At 38.6% G+C, this 21931-nt stretch overlaps 2 protein-coding genes across 2 annotated transcripts in view; both read left to right on the top strand.

Annotated features, from left to right (window-relative positions):
- iars1 (isoleucyl-tRNA synthetase 1) overlaps positions 1 to 21931 on the top strand; it is a 77549-nt gene that overhangs the window by 1986 nt on the left and 53632 nt on the right. The window contains exons 3-11 of the mRNA XM_084736908.1: positions 263 to 419; positions 533 to 652; positions 2278 to 2360; positions 2736 to 2853; positions 2973 to 3120; positions 9887 to 9974; positions 12955 to 13015; positions 13246 to 13341; positions 16774 to 16896. Coding sequence (XP_084593034.1) covers positions 263 to 419; positions 533 to 652; positions 2278 to 2360; positions 2736 to 2853; positions 2973 to 3120; positions 9887 to 9974; positions 12955 to 13015; positions 13246 to 13341; positions 16774 to 16896 — 994 coding nt within the window. The remainder of the gene's footprint in view (positions 1 to 262; positions 420 to 532; positions 653 to 2277; positions 2361 to 2735; positions 2854 to 2972; positions 3121 to 9886; positions 9975 to 12954; positions 13016 to 13245; positions 13342 to 16773; positions 16897 to 21931) is intronic.
- On the top strand, positions 17046 to 20136 carry vimr1 (vimentin-related 1). The gene has a single exon (XM_084736921.1). The coding sequence runs from the start codon at positions 17592 to 17594 to the stop codon at positions 18726 to 18728; it is 1137 nt and encodes a 378-aa protein (XP_084593047.1). The 5' UTR covers positions 17046 to 17591; the 3' UTR covers positions 18729 to 20136.

The following is a 21931-nucleotide window of genomic DNA, read 5'->3' as shown; positions in this document are numbered from 1 at the left end:
CTTCCATGCTCTTACTGTTGTTCAGGTGCACAACCCAGTAAAAATAATGTTTTGTATGAAGCAACCATGAATATACTCAAATAACGGAGCAGTGTTAATATTGTGTTTCTGTTATCTTGCATGCTTGGTTGAGAAGACGGTGTTTCCTCATTGTCTTCTTGTCTTATCTGATCATATACAACTTTCTTTTTATATCAGTGAGAAAATTTGAAGTCAGATGAGCAGACCTTTCAAAATATTTGTCTGCTCATTTCCTATCCAGGTACACCTTCTATGATGGCCCTCCTTTTGCCACGGGTCTCCCCCATTATGGGCACATCCTTGCTGGCACCATCAAGGACATTGTTACTCGCTTTGCCCACCAGAGCGGCTTCCATGTGGACCGGCGCTTTGGCTGGGACTGTCATGGCCTGCCTGTGGTGAGAATCTGTCTTCCTGACTATACTGTTAAAATGTAACTGAAAGTTCAGTATATATTTACAGATTAACCTGTAAGTTACTTATTTGTCTCATGTTCTGTGTGTTTCCGTAGGAGTATGAGATTGATAAGACTTTGGGAATCAAAGGGCCTGAAGATGTGGCAAAGATGGGCATCGCCGAGTACAACAAGCAGTGCAGAAACATTGTCATGCGATACTCCAATGAGTGGGAGGTGAGCGTACAGGAGAGAATAATTTCATCATGTGAGAGAACTTAATTAGCATACTTGTGAGACCAGTTTGGTTACAGTAAAATTAACTTGCTCTAAAACATAGTGAGGTGAGATCATAGATGTATCTCACATTTGTAATATAATGTATATGTTTTTTTTATGTGAAATGTGAATGTTTGATATTTGGTTTGTCATTCCTGAGCAGGGATGGGAATCATTGAGATTCCAACAGCATGTCTACTCTTAACAATGCAGCCCATCAATCTGATACTTAGCTGTAACTTATTGGTTGTTTTTATTTGTTTATTTAGGAGAAAAAATTGCACGAATTAAAAACAGAATGCACTTCTCTTTATTTTCTTTACATTGGTATGTCGTGTATACTGTACTGTCTATAAAGTAACATTTTGAGTAGCAACTGCAACAGCATTTTTTTTTAATAATTACAGACTATAAGGTGAAAATTTAAATGTAAAATAAATAATACTATTTGCTGCAAAAGAAAATACTCACATAGAACAACACTGGCGGGACTTACAGGTAGTTGTGTTGCATGCGTCTCTTTTGGCCCTTTCTAGTGGCTCCCCGTGGCTTTAACAAAAAATTATATAGAAATTAATAACAGTTATTTTTTAACATCTCAATTTCATCTTTGTTGTAGGCCTTAAGTGATTCTTATATTCTCCCACTGTAAAAATGTGTAACCTTACACTAAATAAAAAATGTTCTAATATTTCTTCACCTAAATTGTCCATCGTAGCTTATGTCTACAGCTCAATGTCTTTTCTCCTAAATTTTGCTGGCAGCTGGTCTGGAGTCAGCCTAGCTTAGCTATGGATGCCAAAGTCAAAAAAGGAAAGTCCCCAACCAAAATAGAAAATACAATAGTTGCAGTGCCATACAGACTTTTCTTTCTTTTTTTGCCATTAGTGGTTCTTTTGAGAGTAAAGGTTGCAGACCCCTGGTTTAACAGTTCTCAGCAGTTTTTTTTTTTGGAGAAAGATCAACATGTTCCTCTCTCTGACGAAAGTCATAACCTCTCCTGGCTTATAGGTAATAGTGTTCCTTGCAGTATAAGTGCATATTTTATTTCTCCAGCTGTACATGATGCACTTTCACTAGATGTTTTGACAGATTGCTCAAGCAACCGCCCTACTGTGCAAAAGACTTGAGGCAGTTGTGGCAACGTGCACTGTCAGCATCGACTTGAGTCAAGTGTAACCAGAAGACTGAGTGTTTAATTTTGTCTGTCACTGTCATTAAGAGCAGGGTGTGTGTGTGTGAGAGACAGACAGAGTAGGAGAGAGCGCTGGCACCGAGACTGCATCATAGAATAATGTCTTAATCTTACTGCAAATTATAAATGGAGCTGGTGAGATAAATAAATTTCTTATTATTTTCCAATAATGACAGCGTAACTTCTAAAGTTGGAACTTATCAATACTAAGGTCTTAGATAATTTACCCCTGGGGCCTGGGCTTCGGTACCCATTCCTATTCCTGATTCTTAATAACGAGTTACCCAAAAATAATACTTTATGAGGAGTTGCCCTGCAGAATTTTGGTATATGATTATTATGCTCTTTTGGCTAATTTTTTTTTTTTTTGGTCTGTTTTTTTTTCTAGATCTCAGTGAAGCGGATGGGAAGGTGGATTGACTTCAACAACGACTACAAGACTCTCTACCCATGGTTCATGGAGACTGTCTGGTATGAATGTCAAATTTGCCATCAGTGTTGTCTTTAAGATACATAATTTGCATATTACTTATATACGAGGAATAAAATGTAGCAATATGTGATATACTAATAGCACAAAAACATTTTTATCAGATTTCTTTTGATTTAATAAATTCTTTAACTTATTTATAGTTTTGAAGGAAAATAAGTTTTGAGCCAGGCATTTATGTCACAGCAGAACACAGATGGCAATGCATAACAATAATCAACTTAAAGTAAAACACAATATAGAGCAATATATGCATACAATACAATACAAACCAGACTTAGTTTATGTCTCTAGTTTATTCTCTCAAGTGCGGTTGGTCTCTTCTTTATGTTTTTTTTTTTCTTCTCTTCATTCAGGTGGGTGTTCAAACAGCTGTACGACAAAGGTCTGGTTTACAGAGGTGTCAAAGTCATGCCTTTCTCCACTGCCTGCAACACCCCCCTGTCCAACTTTGAGTCCCACCAGAACTACAAGGTTGGCACAAATCACAGCTGTCTCACCCCTCAACTGGCCTCAAACAGCACTAGTAGCACCATGCACTGTTTAAATGTAAATGTTGAAATCACTTTTGTCTTTTTAATTTTTGTCTCCAGGATGTTCAGGACCCATCGGTGATTGTCAACTTTCCATTGGTTGACAATGAGGAAGTGGCTTTGATCGCCTGGACGACCACACCCTGGACACTGCCAAGCAACCTGGCCCTCTGTGTTAACCCGGAGTTCCTGTATGTCAAGGTCAAAGGTGAGAGACGAAGCTTCCATTCTACACACTAGTTACACTGTATACATTATAGGGCTGACCTGAATACTTTCGTGCTTCTACTGCCATCAGTGTCCAAATGCTGTTGTTTTTTGCATCAGCTTCACTGAAAAAGAGGCAAACAGAGCAATTAGTTTCAGAAACCTTGCACATAAAAACCTGGCGTGTGCACGTGATGTGAGCTCAGTGAACAGTAGACGAGTGTGAACTTGACCCTCCATTTGTGCTTGCAGCTGCATAAAGCTCGTCATCAAGTTTGCTTTAGAGATGCAGGTGAAATAGAAAGTGGCTAATGACTCCCCTCTTGTCCTTGTCTCTTATTAGATTGATAGCTATAATACTGTAGCAAAGTATATAAAAAAATAATGACAAATTTGAAGGAAGAATGATGGCTCATCCCGCCGATCCTACTTGTCAAAGCTGTGTGATATTCACAGATAATAATAAAAAACTTAAGCTTTGAAGACCCAAAAGTGGTATTCTGGCCAGCTCTAATACAGTATATACTAATCAGTTTAACATACAGGTTTAAGGAGTGTAAAATAAATCAGCATACTTCACAAGTGTTGCCCACACATAGAGTTGGCGACCCCATTTAGCATTTTTATTTTGCAGGATATTATATAATACTTGTGTCTTTAGATATCAATCAACCTGTGACTTTATGATGCTACTGCTAACTAAACTAAAAGAATAAAATGTTTTCAAACATTTACTAGTTATTTGTTGTTTTCTGATGTGTTCCATAGAGCTGTTTCACCTCTATGCATAATTAGTTTGTCCAGCTGCGAGTAGCTCCGCCATTTCGTTTGTGCAACAAATCAACAGCACCCTCAAAGATCAACATTATTTTTAACTATGCATATTGAGTGTTTTTGAGTACATTGATTTGGTCACTTTCCTACTGTAAAGAACACACTGCATACTCAAAACCTGCTTATAATTGGTTTGTGCAGTGGAATTACACAGCTTTGGTTCTTGAAAGTCAGGGTTTGCTCACCGATGTCAATAAAAACAACCACTGATGTGCTGACTGGGACTGAATGCTCCTCTGCAGAACTCGTTTGTCTGAAATGTTTTGTCCAAATAGAAGCTGGTCTCAGTGTTATCCTGTTTTGTCAGGATAATTTTAGATTATTGTCAAGAAACACCATTATTTTGCTGCCATTGTCTGCACTTTCTTCAAGTCATTGTGGGGGGAAAAAAGGAAACATCTACTCACATATCCTGCCCACAGACATGTTTGTGTTGTGGATTACTTGAATTACCAGGGCTGGTAGTTTTGTCGAACGTGTTGTTTAAATGCTACAGCCTAAGGCCCAAGTTTTCTGACTGAAAATCTTGTTTCCCTCATGGGTTTAGCGTTCTGGACCACAGTATTAGCTGATGGGTGTTTTTATTCAGAAAGAACAAACAAGAACAAATTAACAGAGGAGGAGTGCTGCCTTGGCAGTTTGCACCCAGAGGAGGAGATGTCTGTAGCATAATGTGTTGGTGGACTTTCTAGCCTTTAGCTATGTGCTAGCTGATGAAATAAGACAAGAGACTCTCTGTGAGTGGAACTTAGTTTTTATCTACAACTAACCAGACACTTCACATTCACAAGCTATAACTTGGTGCTAAGGCATAGCTGATATTCACGTAGACTTATTAAAAACATTAAAAACATTATCTGTCGTCCAACTGCATGTAGATTCTCCCAAGCAGAAAGGCCCTGTCAGATTTAAACAAACAACCATAAAATGAAATTGTGTAGTAACTTTTCTAATAATACATATATTCAGGTTGAACTAAGAAGCGTTTTTGCAGTTACGAGTGATGACTTCTTAACGGCACGATCCGAATGTGTTTTTAAAGGCAAATCTAACTGGAAAAAATAAACACAAGAGAACAACCAAATTTCATTCTGAAGCAGTTGTACTGGATTACAATAATTTTTATCAAGGTGTGCCTAATAAACTGGCAACTGAGTGTATATTAGAGATTAAATAATTAACTAAGTAGCTGATGTACAGAAAATAGTTGGGTGATAATTTTGATACTCACTGAAGATGATGATGATGATGATGATGATGATAGGAATTTATTCATATAGAAAGTGTTAAAACGCAGTCAAAATAGAAATTAAATTTAATAAAGCATATTTCATATGCTCAAAGTTGGAGGGGCGAGTGTCATCTGAGCACACAATGATCATAAAACTCAAAGCTGTCAAACTAGATGGTGCTGATCAAATATGGATCAAGATTCTGCTGCTACATTGTGTATTTCTTGCTTAAAATGTTGCCAGAAACATATTTTAGTTATTGTTTAGTTGTAAAATGAGAGACTGTGACAAGGTGACTGTTGTCTTGGCTCTTGTGTCAAGAGGGGAACCCCAGACCTGCAGAGTGATAATTTTGTGTACTGAAACTGACCAGTCAGGTTTGTGCAACCAAATAGTTTGTGCACAATGAACACATTCAAGTAAACCATCAGATAAGAAAGAGCCATAACATAAAAATGAGTTTTAAGAAGTGATGTATGAGAGGACAGCGGGTTTCAAAGGAGTTCCAGAGCTGAGGGACCTGATCACCTTTAATGACAAGTTAAGATTTTGGAACCATTAGAAAAGCCCTGCCAGAGGATCTTAAGCATCGATCAGGCTCAATCAGTGCAGTGAGCACAATCCGTTCAAGGCTAGTAGTAAATGAGCAGTAAAATCTTAAAATCATTTCTAAAAATTACAGGTAACCAGTGAAGGGAAGCAAGGATTGTGGGATGTAGGCGCTTGACTCAGAAAGTGTTTGATATCAGCTGCTGCTTTTCTCAATTTAGAATCACTGTAAATCAGGAATGTTTGAGTTTTTTTCTTTCCACTTTGGGCTCTGAAAACTTGACATTCTGATTCTTTATTTTTGCCTGTTACATACTAAAATGTTCATGACAAGATAACCCATTATGAGAATACTCGGTTGCAGCCCAGTTTGAGCCTGATTTCAGACTGAATTGTCAATTCGTTACACTCCGTTTTCAGTCAGCTTAGTGGGCAGATATGAATGTAGGCAAGCCCAATATGTGTCATTTCTCTGCTGATTGTATACATATTCATCAAGGAAACTGACAGATTTTCGATTATATCTTTATTAAATGGCATTAGACACATTGACTTTTAATCATAGGAAAAGCACAGGTTATATTAATGACATTAATTGGAGACTTCATTAAGTGTCTCAGTTTAAGCCGTGACAGTGCGGCAGCATGCACTGTACCGGGACTGTGAAACTGAAGCAGCTAAATGGAATTCAGCCTCATTTATTTTATTATTAACACCTGTGCTTTTGCCACTGTGATGCATCAAAATGTCTTCCATGTCGAAGGGCCCATCACAGTAATTTGCGTGTGTATGTCAGGTACGATTGTGTGTGGTTCAGACCTGGGAAAAGTGGATGAACCTCAAATCGGGTCACTTAAAAAAAGTGTTGTCCTTGTTCAAATATATAAAATACTCCAGAGAGGCGGCTAGTGTTTTTCTGTTACCCTCCTGCTGTAGCTTTTTGGTTCCCTGTGAGAGGAACTGGTGGGTTTTTAAAAGGATGACCTAGATTCATGCCAGCCTGTCGTAGCCTGTTTGATCCTGCAGGGGGCACTGTTGAAGCACAGTCCGTCCTGCCAACTGCACTGCTTGTGCTGTGCTGCATGGGAGACCGCCTTGGAATACCAATGAATTTTTTTCTTCTTCTTCTTTTTTTTTTTTTTCTTCTTCTTCTCTTTTTATCTCTCGTCCCCTCTCTCGCTCCATCTTCATCCAAATTTTTGTTCCCCCTCATTTTCTTATCGCTCTCTTTGCCTCCACATCCACCTGTTTTTGTCCTTCGTTGTTCTTATTTTCTGTCAGCCTGTCTCATTTTGCGTCCATCTCTCTTCCCTCGCTGCCTTTGTCGCTGTGTGAGTTGAGGGCTGTCAGCTGCAGCAGCAGGTCTGAGCTGTGCAGTCATTTGTCATTCCACTGAGGGAGAAGAAACATCTTTTATTGATGCTGCCCCCTTCTCTCTCTTTTTGTGTCCCACTGTCTCAGGCCATTTGGTTTTTGCCCTCCTCACAACTGTTGTCCCTGCTGTTCTTAACCCCCCCCCCCCCCCTTATCTTTCCTACAATCCCCATTTGGGAGGTTTTCCAGAAGGTTTCACTTTCCTAAAATGTCACGTAGTTATCCTACATGAGGCGGCAACTTTTCAGTAAGCTCTGTTGCTGGTTGAATGGTTGTACTGTAGCCTCGTGAGGGGGTCCTCCACTGACCTTGACTTTATGGCTAACTGTATTATTATTAAGCAGGACTTGACATTGAGGTTTAGGAGACTTGCCTTGAGCACTGCTGTTAGATACCTGGAGTGAACCATGCTAGATGAGCTGCTGTTTATCATACATGAAATTCAGGTCAATAAACATAAATCATTCTGGAGGAGCTATTGAGATGACTGACTTTTAAAAATGACTGGAGTGCCCCCCCCCAAACAAAATCATTTCACATCATATCGATCAGTTTCTTTCTTCCTGTGAGGTTTGAAATTTGAAAACAAGAATAGGGGGAATACAAACACAGTGGGCCTCATCCACAGTGCTTATTACACACAAACGTGTGCTTAAAACATGCCTATGAATCTTTTATGTGCAAATCCAGGATTCATCAATATTTTCTTGCATGAATTACCTGTGGATGAAAATCCTTGGTGGATGTCACCACTTTCACTCTGATTTTGTGGTATTATCCTACTTATGAATGTTCAGGTGGTCCTTGTTCTTCACCTGATTCCTTATTTTTCTGCTGGACTGCCTCTTTTTTTGCACCAATTTTAATGTTAAAACCCCGTTGGTTTTTTTTGTTTTTTTGCCTGAGCCACAGAGTCAGTATCTCAGGTGGCACTGTGTAGCACTAGGCAGATTATACATAACAGGCAGAAGGATTCTTATTCACTAACATGCACCATCTCTGGCTGGTGTGCACATGTCATGAATCCAGTGTTGATTCTGAGTGTGCACGTATTTTGTGTGCAGAGTAAGAACATTTCTATGCACAAAACATTGTTTTTCGAGCTGTATCCGACTCAGAGTCGTGTCAGTTGATTTGGCTGTTCAACATGAAGATTTGACCGTATGTTCCCTTCTTTTTTCCTCAGTTATGCACCACATTAAACTCCAGGCTACATGACTAAACATGTTTCATGTTTTAGTCTACCTCCCATTTTAGTGCCTTTCTTCATCATCTGTGATGTGTAAACATCAGATTTCCACACAGTCAGAGAAGATAAAAGTGTGCATCCTCCTGCTCATAGTTTAGGTATAAACTCTCAGCGCACCACAGATTGTCACTCCTCCTGGGCTGCTGACAGCTGCTGTCCAGTATCAAGTTCCCCACAGTTTCTGTCGCCCTTCTCTGCTTCCATTACAGTTTTGTGGTGATTTTGAGAATCTGTTTGCAGCAATAAAACGAGATCCCAAACGCGTTCACCTTCTCTTGTCAGTGCATGCTGTCACATGGATTTTTTTTTTAGCAAGAGCACCAACTAATAGAAAAATTATATTTAAGATTTCCCTTATTTGTAATTCTGCATTGAAATGTTCTCCCTGTGCATTTATTAAGCTTCTATCTGTTTGATCCTGTTGCTGTTATGCACACTGACTGACAAAAAAAGAAGATTGACTGCTCGACTTGAAGAATCTCAGTTGACTGGGGGCGAGTCTCTGACTGGTGATTTGATTTATCGGGTTTCAGGGGCAGCTCTCATTGTTTTTTTTGGCAATTTTCAGCTGTGCCATAGTCATGTGATGAAGACTTGCTTCGTATTTACCTTTTTAAACTGTCATAAGTGTTGCAGATGGATAATTTTCTCTATTGTTTTTGCCCTTCTGTTGATTGTCAGACAGTACAACACAGTGTCTGCGTCCTTTGGCTGCCACTGTAGCTTTCCCTTTTTGCTATTCAGCAAATAGTATAATTTTATTCTGCCAGACTTTCCCCTGAGTGTTTCTTTGGCCTCACATCTGTGGATGTTCTGTGTCTAAATGCTTGTTATATCTTGGTAGTTGCTTTTAGTCTACTTGAGCCTTTTTTATGATTTATAGAGCAATGAATACACAAATAACGCAGTACAATAGCATTATTGTTACTTTTTATGTGTCTAAATGGTAAAAAAATCATTAAAGAACTAATATAAAAGTTAAATACATGATGACAATAAAAAACTAAAATGATATGAAATGAAATCAAACATAACTGGTCCTCAAATTAAAGGTTAGGTCAGTAGTTTTACACATCTGAACAGGGATTTGAATTCACACATTTCAGAGATTTGCAGTACATCCAGAATTTGCTATAAAACATTAAAAGCATTATTTTATTAAGCATTAGAAATATTTTATGTGGCCTGAAATGAGATGTGCTCTTGTTTCAAAGTGTCTTATAAACCATAAAGCAGCAGTACAGGATTCAATATGAGGAGCCTCGGGTTAATGTAGAAGTGTAGATTTATTTACAGGGCCTGAAATTATTTCTTTTGTTCCACTGGCCAAATTGTGAGTGAATTTTACCAGCCACTCCATAGATCACCATTGTTTTTTTTGACGGTGAGTGAAGCAAATCTACCGGCAGTGGCATATTTTACCAGAATTTACCAGGTGGCTGGTGCTAATGTTGGTCTCTGTTCATTCCATACACAGGGCTGCTAGCAAAGTGTGAAAACCTTGATGTGTTTTTCTGTTCATCTCTCAGATAACGCCACAGACAAGACCTACATCATGATGGAGGCCAGGCTTGGAGCTCTGTTTAAGTCTGAGAGCGAATACACTCTCCTGGACAAGTAAGTGCACAAAACACTTCAAACTAAAATAATTAAAGACATAATGAAAAAATGTTATATTTTATGTTAATTGTTTATTTGTCTCTTGATTGGTGATCCTGTGAATACATTTTCCTTCATGTAAAACTTAAAAAGAAAATATTTAATGACTCTTTTTGAACTAAGGATCAGTTTCATATATTTATCTAACTGTACTAAAATATAATAGTATGATGTCTCTCTTTGGATTTGTGAGGGAAGAGTTGATGAGCCGTTGTCTCCGGCTTCACAGATGCATGTCACACTGGTTTCGCTAAGCAACACCCACGTTTGAGTGATCAAGTCAGATTTCAAGGATTTTATTTAAATTCCTCTTGTAACTAAACCCCGACTGCATATTCTGTTACACAACGAAAACATTCAATTTCAGTCTAACTTTAAATGCAAATACTTCAGCCTGTAGTTGCAAAGGTACAACTGTCCTTTGTTGAGCTGCAGGAGAAATAATTCCTCCAAAATGACATGAAAGTTAATGAACAATGGAGTTAAGTTACTTTTCATTCCTGTCAGATCTTAAGAGCAACCACACAGGGGGTATACAAAACTGTTTGTCAGCTCTCCGTTATAGTTGACAGTTGCTGCTTACTGGCATTGAAGCTCATATGACAGGCCCTTGTAATACTGCTGTAAGTGTGAAGTTGGTTCCTTCAGTTAGTGTTTTTTTTCCCATTATGTGTTTACTCCCCCACTCTACTTTGAAAAATGTTGAAATAAAAGTTCAGGTTGCAATAAATGTAGTTCATAAACAGCAAACCAACACAATGATGATGGATGATGGTTATGATAATGAGTGTTGAGTACATTCTGAATGTTCTCTACTTAGAGCAGTAAAACTTAACTTAATAAGTTGAGAAAATTCACTGTGACAGTTCCTCATAGGAGGACGTGCAGCTGTGTATGTTACGAGCTGGTTGTTGTTCTATGCAGAAAAAAAGAAAGCAAATCAAATTCCCAATATCCCAGTTCAGTGGTTGATTGTGGAGCAAAGAGAAGGTACAGAATGGAGCAGGGGAAAAAAATGATGTGAGGTGAAATAAATGAAACGCCTGAGTGAATAAAGGATACAGACTGCACTGAAACCTGATGGAGCACATTTCCAGGCAGGATTTATACCCGCTCATCCCATATGTTGGACAAAATAACTGGAAATAAAGGAAGAGGTGTTGAAAAATGTCTTAACTGGCAGGTGTCTCTTCTTCTACAAGGACAAAGTCCCCATACACAGGGGCAGAGACATCTTTATTTGAATGATAAGTACAAAAACAGTGTATCATGAATGATTTAGCTGTCAGCACAAACTCAATGCTCAAGGAGGAATCTTACATCCAAGAAAATTTCATCTCTTATATTCTGTGATGTACTGAAGCTTTTCTGGCAAGCTTTTGGTTACTTTACATCACAAGTATATTTGGTTTAGGGAAATTTTACTACCGGTTAATCATCTCTTGACAACCCTTGTGTTATTGATCACACCGGATATTTTACAAGAAAAGATATTTGTCAGTGATGCACAGTATCTGTAGAGTGCTTACTTTGAGCCTTCGATGTGGTAACCTCACTCTTGTGGTGTGTATGTAGATTAGAGATGTTGCCTCCAGCTGCTGCCACCTTCATCAGACAAAGCAGTTTACAGATTGTCTCATTAACATAATCAGGTGGCCTATTAGCATTGGTTTTAAATGTGAAAAAACTGATAAATAGGCACTTTTGTTTTTCACACCAAGTCCTCTGCCATCATCTTGGTGGTCAACTGTCCTTACTAAGTGAAATCTGACGCCTGCTACTCTGGTGTGACTCTGCTGCTTCTACAGAGCAGACACTGTAATTGTTGCGTCTATTGCCACGCAATGTATTGGTAGCACACTTTGCATTTTCTGATTTATGAAAATTAACTAAGTGGTTTTTATTTGTATTTTTGAAGTGGGAGGACGCAGGAACTCCTGTTTCTTCAACAAATAAACTAGATTTGGGTGGAGTCTGAGTGTCTGTACTCTTGACGGCATTGAAAATCATGCCATCCTTTTTTTTTTAATACCCTGCTATACTGCAGTATCTTTATACTGCACAAGCAAACAAACAAAAACACTGCTTTTTACATATTTATATCAATCTTGAGAACAAGACATTAGTATATATTGTGACATTAGTTATCATTCTTTCTGTCTAAAATTGGAGTCTAATAAAAATGTATAAATGATATGTAAACTGCTGTATTATTAATACACTAACCCCCATTAAAATCAAAAGCAGTTTTATTGATAAAAGACCTCATACTTAATCATAAATAGATGTTGTATGTGCATCTTCACAAAAAAACAACAATTGATCTTTACTGCCGTTAGGTAAGTTTAATATTTCAATGACTTTCAACTCTAGTATCCTCTCAGGGAGTAGAATCTGAATAAAAATATAGATATAGTTATTTTTAGCCATGCTAGTGGCAGTGTTCTAGGAATGGCAGTCTGATCGTCAGTCAGTCCAACACTTTGCACCAGACTTAAATAAGTCAGAAACTACTGGATAGATTTCCATGAAATTTTGTACAGATATTTATGGTTTCCAGGTGATGCATCCTGCTGACTTTTCCTCTAGCACCACCATGAGGGTGATATTTCTGGCTTTGAGTGAAACGTCAATGAAATTTGGTACAGATATTCATGTCTCCATCTGAATGAATTGTTTAGTGATCTCTCAACTCTCCCTCAAGCAGAATTATCAGGACAGAATTAGTTGAATACTAAAGTTTATGACCACATTTCAATCAACCATCAGTTGTACTTGTGTGTGCAAATTAGCAAATGTGCAAATATGCTAAATGCTAAAGACACTTTTTGTTCGGTGTCCTTTGTTTAAAGTCTTCCCTGTATGTTCTCAGAAGTTGTGGTTGTGTAGTTGTGTAGTGAATTACAGATATTGAAACTTTGTGTTTTATGTGTTTTAGATTTCCTGGCAAGACTCTCAAAGGGAAAAAATACAAGCCTCTTTTCCCATACTTTGCCAAGGTTTGTAGACTCTTTGTTCCTGTTTCTTGTTTCTTTTACGTATTGTTTGTCACAAAATGAAGACAGACCTATGTCTCACTTTAATTACCTGTCTGACTGCAAATTGGCATCTCAGCTTATGTTCTTCTAAATCTGTCTCTTAATCTGTCTCGTACTAACTGTAGCTCTATTTCTTTCTGCTTCCATTTGCCCCTCTTCATCTCATTCTCCCCGTCCTCGATTCACTTCAGTGCGGGGAGAAAGGAGCGTTCCAGGTGGTGATTGATAACTACGTTAAGGAGGAAGAAGGCACAGGAGTGGTCCACCAGGCACCTTACTTTGGAGCTGTGAGTGAGCTGTTTCCTGCTTTTTTCTTTGTTTCTGTTGTAACCACAGAGTTACTGTCTTGTGTATTATGATGTGGTGTACCAATACCAATACCAATTAGGAATGGGCGATATGATAAAATGCTGATATATTTGCACAGATGTGTGTGTGCAAACAGCAAGTTCTCTACGTTAAGTGCACTATATTTAATAAATAAACAAAGAAACACACAAATGACAAGATTGGAAACATTCTTACTCCTATTTCCCTTATCAAATGGAAAATACAATCGAACAACTTCTGAATCCAAAATTCTCTTTTATTGTTTTCTAATTAAAACTTCAAAAACAAAATAAAACTTGCCAAAGCCTTCTTGATTAGTCTTTCCACTGTTATAAAAGTCACTCGCTCTGGTTTCGGTTGAAATAAATGTTAAAATTCACCAAGTTGGATGTGAAAATATTCTGATGCTACAGGCCGTTTTCCTTCCCCCTGTTCTTTGGCTCAGTTGGTGTGGACTGTGCTGCTGAATTAGAGTCTGTCCCCGATCAGTGGCTTGGCTCGCTCTTCAGGAGCGGACCATTAAAACAGCAAAAGACGACAAAAATTGGCCATCAAAACAGCCAGTGATGGAATCACCCAATCACTGATAGCCAATACATTTATCCAGTCACCCAACCCTCATACTGAGTAAGACTTATAGAGAAGGTGAAGGGAGAAGACGGTGTCATGTGTGCAGTCCTGTCACTGGTCTCCACCTGCCTCTGTGGGGCTCATTACCCCACCCTCCACATTTTAATTGTAATGTACTTGATTTCCTTGAGTGATCTGAAGTAAGAGAAGTTGAAAATATACTTCTTGCAAGGTTGTTTGTTGAGTGCAGCAGATGCACACATGGATCAGCCTCCAGAGGAAAACAAGGTCACCTTCTCCAGTGTAACTCTGTGGATGGCTTCCCTGCCATCCTATGGTTAAAAAAAAGTGCATCCGAAACGGTTTTGTCCGTCATGTCCCTCTAGCATTGCCTTTACCATTCTGAGTCAATTCAGTTATGTTCTATTTTTGTATTTGTTTATGTTTTCTAAATTTGCCCAGGGTTTTTTAAAATTATTTTTGCCATTGCTTGTGTTTTCTCTAGTTGTATTGCTTTGAGTGCCTTAAGCCATTGCAGGTTAGCTTCTGTATACTGGAGTTAACATATGCAGACATTGGTTTATTTATTATACATCTATACATATATATATATCACTATATATATCACTTTACAAGAGTACATAGCACTAAACATCACCCTAAACAATTTTTTATTAATGCCAAAACCAAAAGCCAAAACATCTTATCAAGACTAATGATGCCCTGCTTGACAACCATGACCCTGTTTGGGGAAAAAAAACATTTAATTAAGAATCTTATCTTATCCTTTGTCTTGTTTCTTATCATTTTTATGTTTGTAATTAATGAATACTGTGGCTCAGATCTGACCTTTTGAATTACTTCCAACCTCTCACAGGCAACATGTTTCTTCATGTACTCACTGCTTATTGAAGTAATGAAATACTTGCATTGAATGCAACAGTATCAGTGTGTTCCTACAGTGTAGAGACTAATATTACAGTGCTATCAGAGGTATTGGGTCATTGCTAATAGCTTAGATGCCCTTGTCAAGGGCAGATGGATGCCCCTGTGGCTACAGCCAGCTGTGGACACACACGCAGCTTATTTCTCTGGAGCTCAGTCCCTGCAGGGCTGTTAAGTAAACCCACTTACATCAACACCTCACTTAGATTTGCATTTAAATGTTAAAATTTTCTTTAAATTGGCAACAGTTCCCTTATTCAGATTGATAAGGTTGTTTAGATTGATCTGAAACGCAGATGCATTCACTCTGAAGATACACAGTGAGGAGAAATGGATCACAGAATGACATTTTTCAAATTTAGTGTTGTTATGACTAGATGTGAAATGACCCTGTGAGCCATCCGTCTTGGATCTTGACAGGGTGTTTGAATACAAAATACATTTACAGCTGGACAGTACTCAGATCTTTCATGCATAGCTGTCACATACCAGTAGTGCTTGTTTCAACACTGCAAAAAGTATCCAGCTCAACAAGGAATTTAATATGGAGTCATAACATATCTTAAACTGGTGGAACTGGCTGCTAAAGGGCTTAGATAATTACTTGTTTTCATATATAATTTGATCTATTTTGAGAATATATTGATGAAACAAGCAGCATAAGCTTAAAATAAATGGGTCACTGTATCAAGACAATATCAAGATAATTTTGTGTATTAATTAGAATCACTTTTTATCAAGATGTAATAATAGGCCACTGTACATTACTTGTTATAATTAGGGCTGCAGGTAACAATTATTTTCATTACTGATTAATCTGACTAGCTTTTTATTAATTCAGTGAGTAATAACAAACAGCCCCAAACCCAGAGAGATCCAGCCAGTAAAATAGTCATATGAGAAGCTGGAACCAGAGATTTAGTAACATAACTTTTTTTTTTTTTTTTTTCCTGTCTTTTCTTCTTCTGTTTCTATTGTATTTCTGCTTTGTTGCCTAATTGTAATCTCGGCATCATTGAAAATGAGGGCCACCCCTCAATGTATTCCCGAGAAATAAATAAAGGTTGAATGAAAAAAAAAAAATACTTAAATGATTAATAGATGATCAAACTTATTGCCATTTCATTTTCTGTCAGTCAACTAATGGATTAATCAACCAGTCATTTTAAGATTCAAGATATAAATTTTTACTCTGGTTATACAGGCACAATCACGTGGAAAACTTTGATTGGGATGCTCACCTACAAAAAACAGTACATAAAGTAATAAAAGACAAAAATAACAAAATGAAATACATACAATTATAAAATAAAATGTGCATTTCTAAAATACAGGATACACTAATAAAATAAAATATTGTGCAAGAAGACATAAATATAAGAAATAAATATAAGACGAAATAAAAAGGTTGTGTTAGGGCTGGATGTTGAACTTTGATATGTTTATGGCACCAACTGAATTGCTTCAATACTATCCAGTATTTAAAGAGTAAATCTTATCAGCGTTATTAAGCATGTACATTCTTGTATCAAGATCTCATAATGCTGATGATTGGTTATCTAACGTTACACTTTGCAGAGGCATGCAAGAAAAACAAGACAGTACACCCACAGACGGGGTCATTGTGTGTGTTTTTTTTTTTTAACACCGGGTTTTTGAACAGCTTCCACAATGTATAATGTAATTCTCTTTTTGTTGCAATGGATTCGGTATTGAAAAAAAATATTGCTCCAGAGCTGAATATACAGTTTCAATTTCAGCTTGGGTTGAAAATGTGTGTATATCTATATTTTGCAGTGAATTACATCAGGGGTAAATACAGATGATACCCTCACACACTAAACCATTTAAACTGTGTATGATTCTCCCTGTAGGACGATTACCGGGTGTGCACAGAATTTAACATCATCCAGAAGGACCAGGCTCCTATCTGCCCTGTGGACGCCTCGGGCTGCTTCACTTCAGAGGTCAATGACTTCGCGGGACAGTATGTCAAAGTGAGTGACGCATCAGACATTTATGTGTAGATTAGTTTAGCAGACATTTCAGACATTCTGCCCCTGGTATGATACACCACAGGACATATAGTTAGTTTAATTCATAATTTCATTTTCCATGTTCTGGGCACCCCATCTCTTAATTCTGTTTAGAATTATGTTCATATTTTAAATTATTCTTTAGATACATGGCTTGTTCCTTGATGTGGGAATTAAGGGAATCTGCGTCAGAGCGGTTTCACAAAGTTGTGTAGAATAACATGCTGCCAAAGTATATTGTTTCACATTGTTTACTGGTGGACTGGGTGCCCTCTTCCTCCCCGTCACACCCAGCTCCATTACCAGCCTAAGTGGATTGTGAGTGAAAAATAACAGTCATACATGATCTGATCACTATTTCACATCCTGGCGTTAAGGCCAGGGAGTGGAATTGACCTGCATGGCCGCTAACAGTACAACGTTAGCTAATAAAGAGCATGCAGCCACAGTTCACTGAGCGTCCGTCATAATCCACTTTTGAAATATGTTAAAACCAAGCGTGAGTTTCAAGACAGTCCGAGACATTCTTTATAGCCGTATAAAAACTCAGAGGTGATCTGAGGGAGCGTCAGTCGTGATCCGGGCTACACAAAGAGAAGTTGAGAGAGCAGCTGTTCCTCTGTTAACCACAAAACAAACCCCGTATTTTACACAATATGAGAGCCGCGTCTTACACCCAGAAGAGCCTGCAGGTCAGCGGTGCCAGCGGCAGAATGAGGGTTCAGAGCCCATCACCTTCCAGGTGCCGTGGAACCTCATATGATAGCCGCGGACGAGCGGGTTATCGTGGCACTGCCGTTGAGGTGGGCACAGAGATACATCAGCAGCGTGTCAATGAGAAAGAAGAAATGCAGGAACTCAATGTCAAGTTTGCGGGATACATCGAGAAAGTCCAGGCACTGGAGCAGAGAAATGCTGCTCTCCAAGCTCAGCTGGCTGACCTGCAGAGCCGCTACAAGGGAGGCCCGGCAGGCATTGGAGAAGAATATGAGCTCAAATTCAAAGAGGTGCGGGATCTGATTGAGACCCTGACTAACGAGAAGGGAGCAGCTGATATCGAGCGAGGCTACATCGAGGAGGAGGTTGAAGTGTGGAGGCTAAAGCTGGAGGAGGAGCTGGCTCTAAAAGAAGAGGCCGAGATGATCCTGAGGGAGTTCCGTCAGGATGTCGACAACGCCACGCTGCAGAAGGCCGAGCTGGAGAAGCGTATAGAGCAACTGGTGGCCGAGATAGAGTTCCTCAAGAAGCTGCATGACGAAGAGGTGGCTGACCTCATGAAGCAGATCGAGGATTCAAAGATTAGTGCAGAGCTGGATGGCGACCGGCCTGACCTGGCTGCTTATCTGCGCAACATGCGTGCAGAAATAGAAGCTGTTGCTGCTCGTAACGTCCAGGAAGCTGAGAAGTGGTACAAGAGCAAGTTTGACACTCTCAAGGATCACGCCGGCAAACACGAGGAGCAAATGAAGACCATGAAAGAAGAGATCACGACCTTCCACAACCAAGTGACAGACCTGCAGAACCAGATTGACGGGCTGAGGGCTCGCAATGCAGCCCTGGAGCAGCAGCTGGAGGACATGGAGATCGCCCATATGGAAAAGGTGGGGACCCTCGAGGGTGTCATCGCTCAGCTGGAGGCCCAGCTCTGCGAAACCAAACTGGAGATGACCAAGTATCTCCAAGATTACCAGGAACTACTGCACATTAAGCTCAAGCTGGATGCGGAGATCGCCACCTACAGGAAGCTGCTGGAAGGGGAGGAGACCAGGCTTGGAATTGCCAAAGATGCCTAAATATCTGGGATGAGAAGCTGCGAGTCCAAAGCAGCCACAGAAGACAAGCAGAGCATTGTGGAGTGGAGAGGCCAGCTCATTCTACTTAAAAAGACTTTCCTATCTGACCCTGTCTTTCCCTGTTTTACCCTCCTTACTTCAAGGGCTGAGTATTGTTTGAAATGTTTTCATAACAGTGATAATTTCACCCCCAAGTTTCAGTGTGGATACTAATTTGATACTTTGCATGAAACTTTTTTTTGATGTAACCAACAAGAACAATGATATCAAATGTTAAACACACGTACTTTGACAAGAACTTTGCCTGAACAAAGTATTTTAATTGGCAAACTCTTGATTCAGTAAAAAATGAAGGAAAACTGATGCCTATTCTGATGAAGAGCTGGCACGCACACATACATAAAGTCTGTGTTTGTGGCTTTCCCAAGATTTTGATATAATTCAGGAGGAGCTTGATCTAAAAATAAGTAAAGAAGATTACAAATCTTACCAAGCATTTGACACCAGCTGTCTATATTTCGCAGTTTTGGATACTTGGTGCTACAGACATATTTCGCTCTCTAGTCAAGATGTATTGAGGATCAATACCCAGCCCTATTTACCCTTTACTTCCTGGCCACACCCTGACTCCACTATGTCTGCTTGCTTCCCAATTCTACCCAGTCCTTCTTACTTCAATTTTTGCATTTTCTCAAAACAACTTTCCTGCCACTTCCCTTGCCTTTCCTTAACCAGCTCTGTCACCCTGTCAGTTCCAGTTTCTGGCAGCCCTCAGGTTCTCTCAGTCAAAACATTTTCCTTTACTCCTTTTCCTACAACACTCTTGCTTGATTCAACTTCCCATTTTTTCCTGCCAAATCAGCCCTGCTGTTACACCTCTCTCACCATTCCTGTCACCTCCCTTTGCTACATCTGCTCACTTTTTGCCGCCACTGCTCTTCGTGATCCAACTTATGGATCCCACCTCTTTTTACAAAAAAACACTTTTGTCCTGCTGTGATGTTTCGCATCTCAATCCAAACAAAACAGAACAAAAATCATTAGTGTTAAGTAGGGCTGTACACTTAATATAAATATAATCAAAATTGCAATATGGCAAAGTGCAATTATCCGAAGCACAGAAGTTGCAATTTTTTGATAAAGGAAAAATGTGTGACAAAACAGCATTTTAATGAATTACTGTAGTGCTGCAGAGATGCTATGGCTGACAAATCTTGTTCTCCAGATGTAAGGAAACGTGTTTGTTTGGTACAGACCCCCACAATTGTCACATCATGATTTAATTTTTTTTTGTCAGTGAAAATTAAAATTGTGGTGCAAAAATCATGATTACAGTTCAAACTATCATATACTCTAATGTTGACCTACTGTTACTTAATAAAGATTGAAGTGAGTGCATACAAAATAATGCTTTGATTTTTTTTTCTTTCACCTGTGAGTGATGTGCCTTTTCTTAATGTTTACTTGGTCTCTTAGTTTATTAACTCTATTTATCTGTCTGCTGTCTTTTCATCTTTTTATATTCTCCTACCCACATTTTAACTTACACAACAGGGAATGGACTGAAAAGCCTTTTCTTTTTCTAACCACACATTTTAATTGCTTGTTACAAGATTTAGGTATCTTTTGGAACTTCTTCCCTGCTTTCCACCCCCCCATCCACCAGTTAACTCTGAGCTATTGATGTAGGTAGAAACAATATATTCTCCAAAATTGCTATATATTCATATACACATACACCCATGTGTATAAATGTTTACATGGAATATACTTCCATATCAACTGAGAAACAGAGAAATAAAAGAATAAAGTAGTTAACTATCAAAGTTCAGAAGTTAGATTATCAGGTCTTTATTCCAAACGGTGTAAGAAATGAATCCCATATTTTATCAAACATATAGCTCTTTTGTTTTATTGTGTATTGAAAAGCCTTTCTTACTGAGTTGGGCCCTTTAAATCACAATTATTTTGGTATTTTGCTTTGCATTGTCCTGTAAAGAAATTCAAAATGTGCCATTAAGGAATAAAGTGGCTGCCTTGGATTGTGTTCTTCCACAGTAGGCAGATTATTATTATACAACAGAAAAAAGACTGTTTTGGAACCGGAAACTCTGCTGATTAATTCTGCTTTGTGACAAAGAGATTCTAAAAGAGTCACAAATACGTGTTAGTAATCTCGTAACATATCAAGTAACCCTTGTTATTGTACTCTATTGGCCAGGTGGTGAAATGGCTTTATTCTCTCAGTGGGTTGCAGGCGGAGTTCCAATGAGTCTCCACATCACAGGTGTACTTTCATGTTTTAATGAGCGTGGGTCAGGGCATAACAAAATTTACTCCTGGCTGAGAAAGTTTAAAACCTCTCTGTCTACAAAGAGGTCACGACCAAAAGTCTGCCAAACACGTCGCTGAAGAGTCATATTTATGAGCTTCCTGTGAATTGCACTGTGAGCCTGGTTAGAGGGAGGTGAAATAGTGTGTGATAAGGCACAGGGCTGATTGCAAATTAGATTGTTTGCCATAAACAGTGAGCTGGATGACAAAACAGACAATTTCTCCCTACCTGTATGGTGATATTTATCATAGCTGTATGAGCAGACTGTGACCTTGGCTGTGAATTTACCTAGGTTATTCTGAAATGGAAGCATAATGCCATGGTGTGTTCAAGGATCCAGAGCTTATCAAGCTGAAGGAGAGAATTTAAATTTTAAAAGATGACCCAGTGATAAAGGTTTTACTTTAACTGCATCGTTGGAGAAACACACCGCCAGTGATGCACAGTAGGCCTGGAGTTACCATCTTATACAAAGAATAAATTATGAAAAAATGAAAGGAAAAACAAATAGTTGCTGGGTAAACCTCTTATTATAGGTTGTTTTTGTGGAATATGTACAGGAAATATTAAACGTATAATGGAAGATATAAATTATACAATAAAATACGATAATATTCAAATTAATATGATAGTAATTCTATTGTAATAAGTCTAGCTGTAGTTGAAAGAGCATATAGTGAATATAAAACATTTTACAGAATAATAGGAGAATGCGGAATCTCCTTTTAGGATATCTATTTAATACAAATATTGTAATATGTTTTTAATTAAGTACTGATACATGGGGTGCCCTGATGGCTTGGAGCAGCCATAGTTCAGCCTGCTCTCTTTTGCTGTATGTCATTCCTCGACTCTCTTCACCCATCTC

The sequence above is a fragment of the Lutjanus erythropterus genome, chromosome 2, assembly GCF_056507025.1.
Source record: "Lutjanus erythropterus isolate fLutEry1 chromosome 2, fLutEry1.hap2, whole genome shotgun sequence".
NCBI classification, from domain to species: domain Eukaryota; kingdom Metazoa; phylum Chordata; class Actinopteri; order Lutjaniformes; family Lutjanidae; genus Lutjanus; species Lutjanus erythropterus.
The sequence above is the reverse complement of the archived record's forward strand: the minus strand, read 5'-3'. Positions and strand labels throughout refer to the sequence as shown.